Source organism: Pelobates fuscus, chromosome 1 (genome assembly GCF_036172605.1).
Source record: "Pelobates fuscus isolate aPelFus1 chromosome 1, aPelFus1.pri, whole genome shotgun sequence".
Lineage (NCBI taxonomy): Eukaryota > Metazoa > Chordata > Amphibia > Anura > Pelobatidae > Pelobates > Pelobates fuscus.
The window spans coordinates 320008209-320020469 of NC_086317.1; the positions used below are offsets into that span (position 1 = coordinate 320008209).

The window sequence follows — 12261 nt, forward strand, 5'->3', positions numbered from 1 at the left end:
TGCTTCTTCTTTGGTGGCATTGCTGCACCACAGCGTCACCCAGGAATCGCGGGCTGCCCAGTTGTAAGCGGCAAGGTTGGCTCTGGCTGGGCTCCAGCAGGCTTGTTCCGGCATGCGGCTAGTGTGGACCAGAAGATTGCAAGCAGGGAGTCTAGCTTCTCCTGCAGAGTCAGTTGTTTAGGTCGAGATGATGAGTCATGGCAGGTGGGTAGTCCCAAGTGTGTAGTAGCGGGAGCTTCATCAGTGTGCCAACGTTGAACGTTGCTGGGACCTCTGCCCCCCCCTCCCCCCCACCGGCTGGGGGGTGGGGGGGGAGAGGTTGCAGGCTAGTCCTCCCGGTTGAGGGCTTGATAGCAGGCTGAGGTATCGGCCGCCTCCCTCTTGTGCGCTGCTAGTAGGCCCCTTGTAGGCCTCAAAGTCCTCTCTGGGGTTACCTGCCGATCCCGGTCAGAAACACCACTGGTTTACGAGCTGGGGATGTCTCCCGACACCGTGGTGTCAAGGGATGTAAGGGTTGAGTCGTAGATTTGCATTTATCGCTTATTTAGGAGCCAGATTGCACGGAGCTCTCAGTGTGTGCGACCGTTCAGCGCGGCTGCCAGACTCCACCCTTCACATTCTTTTTTTAAGAACACTGTGGATTATTAAATAAAGTTTAACTTTTAACTTACTTATAGACAAATAGAATCAAGCCTGTAAGCAGTACTGGGAACAAGAAGCTTCTTCCTCTATGATGACTATTACTCAAGTTATATATTTTTCTCACAGTAGAATTGGAATATACTCATTTGGTTTTGCTCATTCCAGGAGTTGGTCTAGAGGAGGAATACTCATCTGAACATACGAACAGTCATCGCCCTGTCAAAAGCAGGAAAAGGCTGATATTTGAGGAGCAATCTTCACGAGATAGTATTTCTCTACAGAGGTAAAAAGCAGTTAACTGTCATAATGTTTTGACATTCAAATAATTTGTTTTAAGTCAGTTTGCCAAATTTTCAGTGTAAAGATAATGCATACCTACCAACTCTCTCTCTTTAGGGGGGGCTTGTCCCTATATTGGGCCCAAATCCCTCTGCCCCTTTTTTCTATCCCAATAACCCACTTTATTTTAGTAACCTCATATTGTTGGTGTTTCTGAGTGTATAACAGAGCACCACAGTAATAATACTCACAGTAATGTGCATGTATGCGACAATAAATATGTTCAGAATACATTGTTTAATAAGTATTAATAAGATACATTGTTCTTTTTCTAAATTACATTTTAGTTGCAAACATTATTAAAGTCACTTAAAATTTCTCAGAGTGTCCCGGTTCCTTGGCTGCAGCCCCACTCACACCCCTAAAATTAAAGTGTACCTCTTTGTTTTAAATGTTGGGAGGTTTAGTAATGTCACTATGAAAGGGACTATCTGAATGCACAATGCCAAAATATATATTTACCAAGTTCCTGTGCTTTATTCATTTATCCAATCAAAAACCTACAGCATTAACCCCTTAAGGACACATGACATGTGTGACACGTCACGATTCCCTTTTATTCCAGAAGTTTGGTCCTTAAGGGGTTAAAGAAAGGTTAAAAAAGTTGACTTTTTAAAATTAGTTGTGGACGGTTTTATCACTTTCTCACTTTCTGCATAATTATTTATGCACCTCGCTGGAACTCACTGATCTTTTGAGAGTCCAGACACATAGAATAAATTGGGTGTAATAATCCTTCCGTTTAGAGCATGTATATATAGGCAACTAAAGTGTAGTATTTATTAACAAACATAATAGTGCTATAAAAAGTTAAAATCACACTCACAAAGAAAGTGGCTCTGGATAAAGTCTGGTAAGACGAAACGCGTCGAGCTCGGATCTAGCATTATATATCCCGGAAGAGATCTGTCTGCCCTTGGTCAACCCCCTACCTCGATCAATATATCATCATTTGAACTCTTCTACAGAACGATCTATTGGAGATCTATGGAGGTGGGACTGCCTGTCAATTGTGAGGTATTCAAGACTGTATCTGGGACCCTCGGGTGGCTTACATGCTGTTTTGCACAATTTAGGAATACTTCTAATTGTGCCACTTTCTTTGTGAGTGTGATTTTAACTTTTGTTAGCACTATTATGTTTGTTAATAAATACTACACCATGATATGATTTTTCTTTTTATCTTCTATATGCATTTATCCATCTTCTGAGTGGTAAATATACCTATTTTATATATAGATCATTTCTGACTGTATATATTTTTGCACTTTGGATTGAGGGATTTAGGGAGTATTCCCTACATAGAGGCTGGCCTGCACATTTTTGCACATCTTTCATCCACCTGTTCCTTGTTTTATATAGGCAACTAAGCATTGAAGAGGTAACTGGTCCTATTGTCAAAGCTGTACAGACTCTTCTGTACACAGCAGTTTGCGAAAAGCTACTCACAAATACTAATATACCGGTACTTATAATCATGCCTCTTTTTATGTTTGTGAATCACATACATGAAAACAGCCACATCAATGGTTGTTGTGTTGGTGAAAGAGTACAATGGCAACTATTCATGATAAACACTGGCATTATTTACACGGAGGATGTGCTCATTCTGATTATAATTATACATGCCCTGACAGCTACACACACTCTAAAAAAGACTTTCCAAATGCAAGAGGTCCACAGGGAGGACAGAAGGCAGTGATCACAGAAAAGTAAATGGGCACTAGAGAGAAAGCAGGGGGTTGAAGAGAATGTGACAGCTGACACCATATGAGAAGAGAAATCATGGAGACATTTCAGTGTGTGATCCACAAGGACAGCGAAGGGTCAGAACAGCCGACATATGTTTAGTCAAGAAAGTAGGACTGACAGATGCATGCTAATGGTTTGTGTGGGGGTTGTTTTTATTACTAATGTGTCACTGGATAATTTCTAAGAAAATCAAGTGCCTTTGGAAGGAACATAAGGGCAACACTTTTAAACAAAAGCCATATAGCAATCAACAGTACAATTGGAGCATACAGGGGATCCCAATGACTTTCCCATGATGCACAGCCAAATTGTGGGTTAGTAAAATGGGAGTAGTAGACTACAAACAATTGGTAATCTCTTTGACTCTGACCTCACTCCTCATGTCCAATCAATCGCCAAATCCTGCGGCTTCCATCTCAAAAATATTGTGGCATCCGACCCTTTATAACACTTGATACGGCAAAGGTGCTTGTCCATGCCACTGTCCTCTCTCACCTTGACTACTGTAATCCGCTTCTCAGTGGTCTTACGGGTTCCCAACTGGACTGCATTCTATAATGAATACAGCGGCAAGGCTCATCTTCCTGTCCGCCCGCACCTCCCACACCTCACCCCTTTATCAGTCCCTACATTGGCTTCCCGTAAGATATAGGACTCAATTTAAGATCCTGATACCTGCTTACAAATCTCACAATGCTACTCTGACCTACTCATCCTCACTATGACACAAATATGTCCCGTCTAGTTCAGTGGCGGATCCAGGGGGGGGGCAACGGGGCAATTGCCCCCCCCGAGATTCTCCCCTGCCGGCTAATGCAGGGCTGACATTGCCCAAGTGCCAGCCCTGCATTGTGCCTGCAGACCAGGGAGGGAGATCAGTGATCTCCCTCCCCGGTCTGCAGGCACATTACTGACAGCCGACCGGCAGGGGAGGGAGAGAGGACCCGGGAGCTGTTACCAGCAGCTCCTCCGGGTCCTCCTCTCGCGAGATTTGGAGCGTTGCCGCGGTTACCACGGCAACGCTCCAAATCTCGCGAGAGTGAACTCTAGCCCTGGAGCGCGGGCTAGAGTTCACTCCTACCACTGGGACCACCAGGGAATCCCCACTGGGACCACCAGGGAAAGAAAGATGTCCCCCCTCCTCCCAGTAAAGGTAAGAAGGGAGGGGGGACATAAATTATATATTAATTTTAATTAAATGTTAAAAAAAACACCACACACACATAAAAAAAAAAAAAAAAGCCCCCCCCCTATCCTTCTTCTACACACACATTGCCCCTGCCCCCCATACACACACACACACACATACACACACATTGCCCCTGCCCCCCATACACACACACACACATTGCCCCTGCCCCCCATACACACACACACACATTGCCCCTGCCCCCCATACACACACACACATTGCCCCTGCCCCCATACACACACACATTGCCCCTGCCCCCCCCCCACACACACATTACCCCTACCCCCCATACACACACACACACACACACATTGCCCCTGCCCCCCATACACACACACATTGCCCCTGCCCCCCATACACACACACATTGCCCCTGCCCCCCATACACACACACATTGCCCCTGCCCCCCATATACACACACATTGCCCCTGCCCCCCATATACACTCACATTGCCCCTGCCCCCCATACACACACACATTGCCCCTGCCCCCCATACACACACACACACACATTGCCCCTGCCCCCATACACACACACACACATTGCCTCTGCCCCCCATACACACACACACACACTGCCCCTGCCCCCCCCACACACACACATTGCCCCTGCCCCCATACACACACACACATTGCTCCTGCCCCCCATATACACACACATTGCCCCTGCCCCCCATATACACACATTGCCCCTGCCCCCCATACACACACATTGCCCCTGCCCCCCATAAACACATTGCCCCCACATACACACACTGCCCCCCATAAACACACTGCCCCCACACATACATTGCCCCACACACATACTGACCCACACACACACACTGCACCCCTGACATATACTGCCGCCCTCACGTACACACTGCAACCTTCACACACACACACACTGCTAATACACTGTCCCCCTCACACACACACACACACACTGCACCCCTCACACATTGCACCACTCACACATACCACTGCTCCTCTGCCCTACTACAGCCCCATTCCCCAGAGGACCTCAGGTAAGTTGTCAAACGGTTCTTAAACAGTTTGACTACTTACTCTGGGAGGGGGTCTTGGCATTATTGGCACTATAACCACTAAACTAAGCTGTAGTGGTTATTGTGTCTGGATTATTTATTTAAATAATCTACAAGTGCCCCTCCCGAGATCAGGCTCTGGATCCGCCACTGGTCTAGTTCCCTACGCTCTGTCGGAGACCTACGTCTAACCTCGTACTCCTACCTCTGGTGATCACCTTAAAGACTTCTCTAAGGCTGCACTGTTCCTATGGAATGCCCTTCCCCTCTCTGTTAGACTTTCACTCAGCCACTCCACTCCTTCAAAAAAATCTTTGATATGCCTTCCTGAAGAAGTAAGTTTTCAATTAAACTGTGAACAGCTTTCTCTCCCCGCACCCTGATTCCGCTCCTGCAACGGTCATCAAAACAAAACACAAGCCCTCAGTGAATACTTTCCTAGCAACCTACTTTACTACCTCACGCTTACATTTTGTGTCACTATACCCCACTCCATCTAGCATGTAAGCTCAGTGAGCAGGGCCCTCAATCCCTCTGTTCCTGTGCATCAAGCTTGTCTGGTTACAAATATGTGTCTCTTAGTCCACCCATTGTACAAAGATACGGAACTTGTTGACGCTTTTATAAATAATAATAATAACCTAGGCATTGGAAATGCTTGTGGTCTACATTTCCTATGATGCTCTCTCCCTATGGTGACCCTGTTGAAAGAGTGTGGATTTAAAATATTACATACCCACGCTGGCCCCCTGCAGGCCGGGTAGTGGAGATCGATGCTTTTTTCTCATCATTAGGTTGGGGTTTGGTTGAATCGAGGGAAGAAATATGTTGCAGACAGGTTCATCAGGTCAGTTTTAACCAGCTTAAAAAAAATAAATGTTTGTGCATTGCAAAGGATATGTCAGGTTTAGAAATAAGTTTCAAATCACTTACAGCTACCCTCTTGACCATTCACTTTGATGCAGATGTGTAAGTCTGTGGCGTATCTGGTTACAAGTGGTATTGGAAACTCCCAATTCTTTTTACGTTGCCCAGAGCTTATGGTACATCAGTAGCTAATAAAAAGGAAAATGTTAAATACATACATAGTAAGAGGGAGTAAGCTGAAAAAAAATTGTCAAGTAAGTCTAACCAATACTAAGTAGTATCATTTTATTCTTTTATTCTTAGCGTTCAACCACCTAAGAAGCAGCAAAATATAGAGGATGATGAAGACATTGTAGAAGTGGATATGGAGATTGATAAGGAGCAGGTAATCACGTGTGGAACTGTGGAATTCCGAGTGTATGCTCACATTATTAACAATTGAGTCTGTAACACAATTTCAGCCATTAGCAAAGATAACTGCTGACTATTTATTGTGCTCTTAAATTTAATTATCATGGTCAAAGGTCTGTATCCAAGAAGTTCTCACTGGTTATATTTACTATTCAAGTGGTATTTTAAAAAGATCTACTGCACACTGTCGAGGATATTCAATAAAGTGAATATTGATTTTTTATTTTTTTTTCATTTGAATGTTTATTGATATTTTCAAAACAGGTGGTGCATACAGAAGAGAAAGAGGTGTGGAGGGGGAGAGGGTGATATTTACCAGCAAGTATTGTTATACAACAGTAAACATAATCACATGTGGCAGCATGCCCGTACATATATCAAACTCCTGTACATTTATGTGAGTGTCAAGACAACAAACAACTGATATAACTCATTGGAAATGTACATTATAATTCATGCTCGAATAGCCAAGTCAGATCCCTAGGGAGTCTATCCCTCACACCCAGTCCCAGGAGTGAGTGAACTAACCCTTAAATATAAAATGTATGTGGCACAGGCAGACCTTGTGATGAGTAATTACAGGGGGAAGGGGGGACCAAAATATTAAGCTCATCAGGAAGGGGTGGATAAAGAAGGGTGTTAACAGTGCCATATATTACAGACATTAAAGTTCTGCCCATCTCCACGTGACCCACAATATCCAAGCCTCTCTAGAGCAACTTGTGTGGGGGCAAATGAAAGTGAATTTGGATTCATAGAGTCGCTGTTTGTCTATCTCAGCGATCACATCAGATAGTTTTGTAGGAAAGGGTGATTTCCATGCTCTTGCTATCATTTGTTGAGCTGTTATTAGTACATGTTGTGCCAAGTTTCGTATCTTGCGGGGGAGTTTATCTGCTAGGTCAGTTAATAGGTACGTAAGTAGTTGGAGAGGTATATTACATCCCGTGACTTTCAGTAGTGTATCTTGTATGGATTTCCAATATGGCATGAGGGGTGTACAGCTCCACCAGATATGGAGGATGTCTCCCTTTTCTAGCCCGCATCTCCAGCAATTTGTGGACGTCAGAGGGAAGATTTTCTGTAGCCTGGCAGGTATCATGTACCACCTGTAGAGCAATTTATAGTGTTGCTCCAGGTGTGGGGAGGATTTTATATAACCTGAAGGGCTGGTTATGATGTGGTCTCATGTTTTCGGGCTGATTTTACTCTGAATGTCGATTCAGGCAATTTTGGATTCAGGGTAAGAGGTGTTGTTAAGCAACATGGTGTAGCACATGGAGATCAGTTTACAATGAGGTGGCAATCTGCCCTTCATACAGATCTCCTCCCAGGATTAGATGTTGGTTTGAGGGTCTCCCTGTGTTCGGGTGGGCTTTAAATGTTAAGAGACTAAGGATCTCAGTTGTATGTAACAATAATGAGATGTTTGTGGTAAGCCGTGAGTCTCAACCAATTGCTTAAAGCTTAAAATGGTGTCTTCCGGGACAATCTGACGTAGGCGTGTGAGTCCAATTTTAATAAATGTGTGAAAAATATTTAAATTTAAGTGCAAAATAGCTTAACTGAAAAAAATTCTCTGAGTAGACGTTTCCATTTTGGCTACTTTGGCCTTAAATTTTAAATTTGCTTTGAAAACTCACTCTAATGAGTAACTTTGTATATTACAGGGTTATTTATTAAAGAAAGATTTTTTGGGAATTCAGAGTTAATTAAAATTAATTTAAAATTTAAGGTCAAGCAGCTGAATTGTAAAAACTCTCCAGTTTAGCTATATTAGTCTAAAATATAAATTCACTTTGAATCCAGACAATACTCACCTTTGTAAATAGCCCTGCTCTTGTATACAAATAACTTGTAACTCTTGGATGATAGTTTGGACAAGGCTGGGAGAAGGTGTGTGTGTAAATTTGTGGGTGAGGTTGTTTGTAGTTTTGTATGTTAGTGGGTATACTGCTTGTGTGGTTGTATGTGTACAGGTGGTTGTTTGCTGTGTTGCTTTTGTGAGGATAGGCTACTTGTGGTGTTGCTTGTTTCTGGGAATCTTGCTTAAAGGGTTGTGTGTCGGGTCGATGCTGCTTGTGTGGTTGTGTATGAGTGGGGAAGGCTTCTTGCAGTGTTGTGTGTGTAATAGGGAAGTTGTCCTGGGATTGTGTGTGTGGATGGGGTTGTTTGCGATATAGTATGTGTGTGCATGTAAATAGGGTCTGAGTGTGGATAATGGCTCTAGTGTGTGTGTTTAAGAGTATAACAAGAAATGTTATATTGTAATAACCAGGGTTACAATAGAACAGATCTGCTGCTTATCATCTACATACAGTGCATGTGGTGTATATATCACAGACTAAGAAGATTTCTATTTTGTGGTTCTTTTTTTTAATAGCCTGTTCCTAATTTTCTTTCCGAATTATTTTTATTTTTTAGGAGAATGTTGTCACCATGATAATGCCTAGCAATTCTACCTGATCTCATGCCCTAAGATGACGTACCCACAATCAAAACAAAATTATGGCTCGATTTGTTGGTGGGAAAAAAACCTCCATTGAAGGGGGATTTTGGAGCAGGGTGAAAATGCAATCGATGTAAAATACGCACATACAAAAATAGAAAACAAATCATCCCCACATGTAGAGGAACTTTAACATGTGGGAGTAGTATAATGTAATTATTTTGTATGCATCTTCAATATATTCCATGTTATGTTCTTTAACATTCATGTATAACATGAAGGATTGTAAACATTTTATTTGAAAATGGCTGAATTCCTTAAATTTTTATACTTCAATAAATATGGGACTTTTATGTATGCTCGTTTGCATTTTTACATAGTAATAAAAAAGGTTGATGGATTTGTTAGGTGTGTCCCTGTAATCATGCTGTTTTCTCTATAGTGCATTTAAACACGGGGGAGGGGGAATCTAGCCTAGAACAGTTTAATTGGAGAGTGGGTGGATCATTCCATGTCAAGAAATACAATTTTCAGTTGCTTATTTAGCTATGCTTTCCGGGGTACACGTAAAGAGACACTCCACTGCCCAAATAAAACAATTAGACTAGATGAAAGTATTCATACATTAAATTATCATGGATTACCGATGAAGTGAGTTTTTTGTGCTTTTTTTTTTAAAGGAAATGAGACTATGTGAGAGTCTAATAGAGCAGAAAAGGGAGTTGATTGCCTCTTGAAGAACGGCCCAACTCTTGAAGGTTAGTTTCAGAGGATAGGGGTCTGGATGGGACATACTTGTGTACTAGTGAGGATGATAGGTAGGAGCAGTGTTGTGTAGAAATTTATAAGTCCTTCCAACAGCTTCCCATAAGATATAGGAATCCGATGGAACGACTGCAAGGGATGGGAGGACATGAAGATGGCCCCTGCTACAACATTAATTATAGACTGTAGTGGGATAAGCTGGAAAAGCGTAAGACCAGTGATAAGCAGAGGGCAGTAGTCAAGGTGGGAGAAAATAGCAGTATGGACTAGCACTTTAGCAGCATGTGGTGTTAGATAGGGGCTGATGCAAGCTGTGTGTTTTGAGGTGGAAAGCCCAGATGTTCACTCACAGAGAACACCTAGCAGTGAGGCCGTGAGGTAGAGCTGATGGTAGTAACATTGACTTGGAGAAAGAAAAACATACACAGGAGTGGCAATGTTTGAGGGAGGAAAGATGAGAAGTTCTATTTTGAAGACGTTGAGTTTAACCCCTTAAGGACACATGACATGTGTGACATGTCATGATTCCCTTTTATTCCAGAAGTTTGGTCCTTAAGGGGTTAAAGGGACACTGTAGTCACCAGAACAACTACAGCTTATTGAATTTGTTCTGGTGAGTAGAATCATTACCTTCAGGCTTTTTGCTGTAAACACTGTCTTTTCAGAGAAAATGCAGTGTTTACATTACAGCCTAGTGATAACTTCACTGGCCACTCCTCAGATGGCTGTTAGAGATCCTTCCTGGGTCATGGCTGCCTAAAATGCATCCAAACATTCAGTGTGTCCTCCCTCTGCATGCAGACACTGAACTTTCCTCAGAGATTAATTGATTCAATTCATTTCTATGAGGAGATGCTGATTGGCCAGGGCTGTGTTTGAATCATGCTGACTCTGCCCCTGATCTGCCTCTTTGTCAGTCTCAGCCAATCCTATGGGGAAGCACTGTGATTGGATCAGGACACCACTTCTGATTATGTCAGCAGGCTGCTTGTTTTTCCGAGGCAAACAGCATGCAGTTACATCTTCTGGCTTGAGTACAGTAAGATTTTGCTATATTTATGGAGGCCCAGGTGGGCTATATGGTGGCTTTGACACTATAGGGTTAGGAATACATGTTTGTGTTCCTGACCCTATAGTGATCCTTTAAGGAAGTGAGCAGCCATCGATTTAGAGAAAGCAGAGAGGCAGTCAAAAACATGAATCAAGAGGGGTGGTGAGAAATCAGTAGAAGACAGATAGATTGTGTATCATGGAACTGATATTGGAAGCCAAAGAATCTGATGAGTTTTACCAAGGTAGGCAGTATAGATTAATAGCAGTAGGAGATCAAGGACAGAACATTGGGGAACACTAACAGAGAAGTGTTGTGGAGGAAAGGATGAACCAGAAAATGAAACACTGAAAGAGTGCTGGGAGACGTAGGAAGAGAACCAGGAAAGAGCAGAGCCTCGTAGACTGAGGTTCCGAAGATGAGAAGAAGTTGATGATCAATGGTATTGAAAGCAGCAAAGAGGTCAAGGAGAATTAGAAGAGTGTAGTAACCACTGGATTTAGCAGCAATTAAAGGGACGATCCAGGCACCCAGACCACTTCAGCTCTTTGGATTTGTCTGGGTGCCAACTCCCACCACCCTTAACCCTGCAAGTGTAATTAGTGCAGTTTTTATAAACTGCAATAATTACCTTGCAGGGTTAAGTCCTCCTTCAGTGGACCTCCAGCGTTGCTGGAATTCCCATAGGAAAGCACTGAATAATGCTTTCCTATGGGAAGGTCTAATGTGAGCGCGGCATGCGCATTAGGTCTCCCCCCGGCTGACGTCCGCGGGGGAGGCGCATGGGCGGAGCCTGACTCAGCGCAGAGGGACATCGGTGCTGGATTCAGGTAAGTCACTGAAGGGGTTTTAACCCCTTCAGCAACATGGGATGGGGGGTGGGAGGGAGAGGGGCACTGCAGAGTCCTGCAGTCCCAGGAAAAAGGATATGTTCAAGTTCTTGGCTACTTTGGCCAGGGCTGTTTTGTCAGAGTGATGGGTACAGAATCTAGAGAAGTGAGTTAAATAGAGAGTTAGAGTTAAGGAAGTTGGTCAGAATCTGGGTTATGTTTGCATGCCTGTAGGGTGAAGGAAATATATCAGAGAGGGATAAATTATATCAGAGCAGAAATCTCTACTCGTGTAGTAGGTGTGAGTGAGCATAGAATAGGAGTTGGGGGAAGTATTGGTAGGAGAGAGATTAGAAAAACCCAATGTTTCTAAAGATTAAGTTATTAGGAGGAGCAGCAGTAACAGGGGAAAAAAAATCTTTATAATACCTCTCACACTTTAAACACTCAAAATTGTGATTTAACAAAAAGAAGAAAACAAAAGAAAAAAACTGAATTATCTACTGAAATCTTTTTACAATGCTGTTGAGAGCAAGTGTGTCAATGGTTTAGGGGGTATTATGTGTGGGAGAAACACAGTGGGAAATAAAAATGTGTCTGTGGTTATTGAAGTAGGTATTATATCTATTAGCTAAGGAGTGTTTGATCTCCTCTAATTTTCTAATATGTACTATGGCAGCATGTCAGTCTGTTATCTACATGTTTCCATTTAGTGGGAATTAAGCATTTGGCAGCAATGAATAAAGTATGAAATGATTTTTAAAAACTTGTTAAGGGATAGAGAAGTGTTAAAAAATAGAAAACAGATAGCCGAGCCTGGCTACTACACGGGGGTACCTGGCACAGGTAGTGGCATGCGGCAGGATTTAACCTGTGCCAGGTCCCCCTCCCTTATTGCACTAGTACTTTTACATTTTCCATTTGTTTAGGTGACATG

General features: G+C 43.0%; 1 protein-coding gene across 2 annotated transcripts in view; it reads left to right on the forward strand.

Moving 5' to 3' along the window:
• LOC134615067 (cohesin subunit SA-2-like) overlaps window positions 1-9035 on the forward strand; it is a 66150-nt gene extending 57115 nt beyond the window's left edge. For both annotated transcript variants that reach the window (XM_063459444.1, XM_063459453.1), the window contains exons 31-33: window positions 808-925; window positions 6122-6203; window positions 8654-9035. In XM_063459444.1, coding sequence (XP_063315514.1) covers window positions 808-925; window positions 6122-6203; window positions 8654-8695 — 242 coding nt within the window. In that variant the 3' untranslated portion in view covers window positions 8696-9035. The remainder of the gene's footprint in view (window positions 1-807; window positions 926-6121; window positions 6204-8653) is intronic.
• Window positions 9036-12261: the final 3226 nt, after the last annotated feature.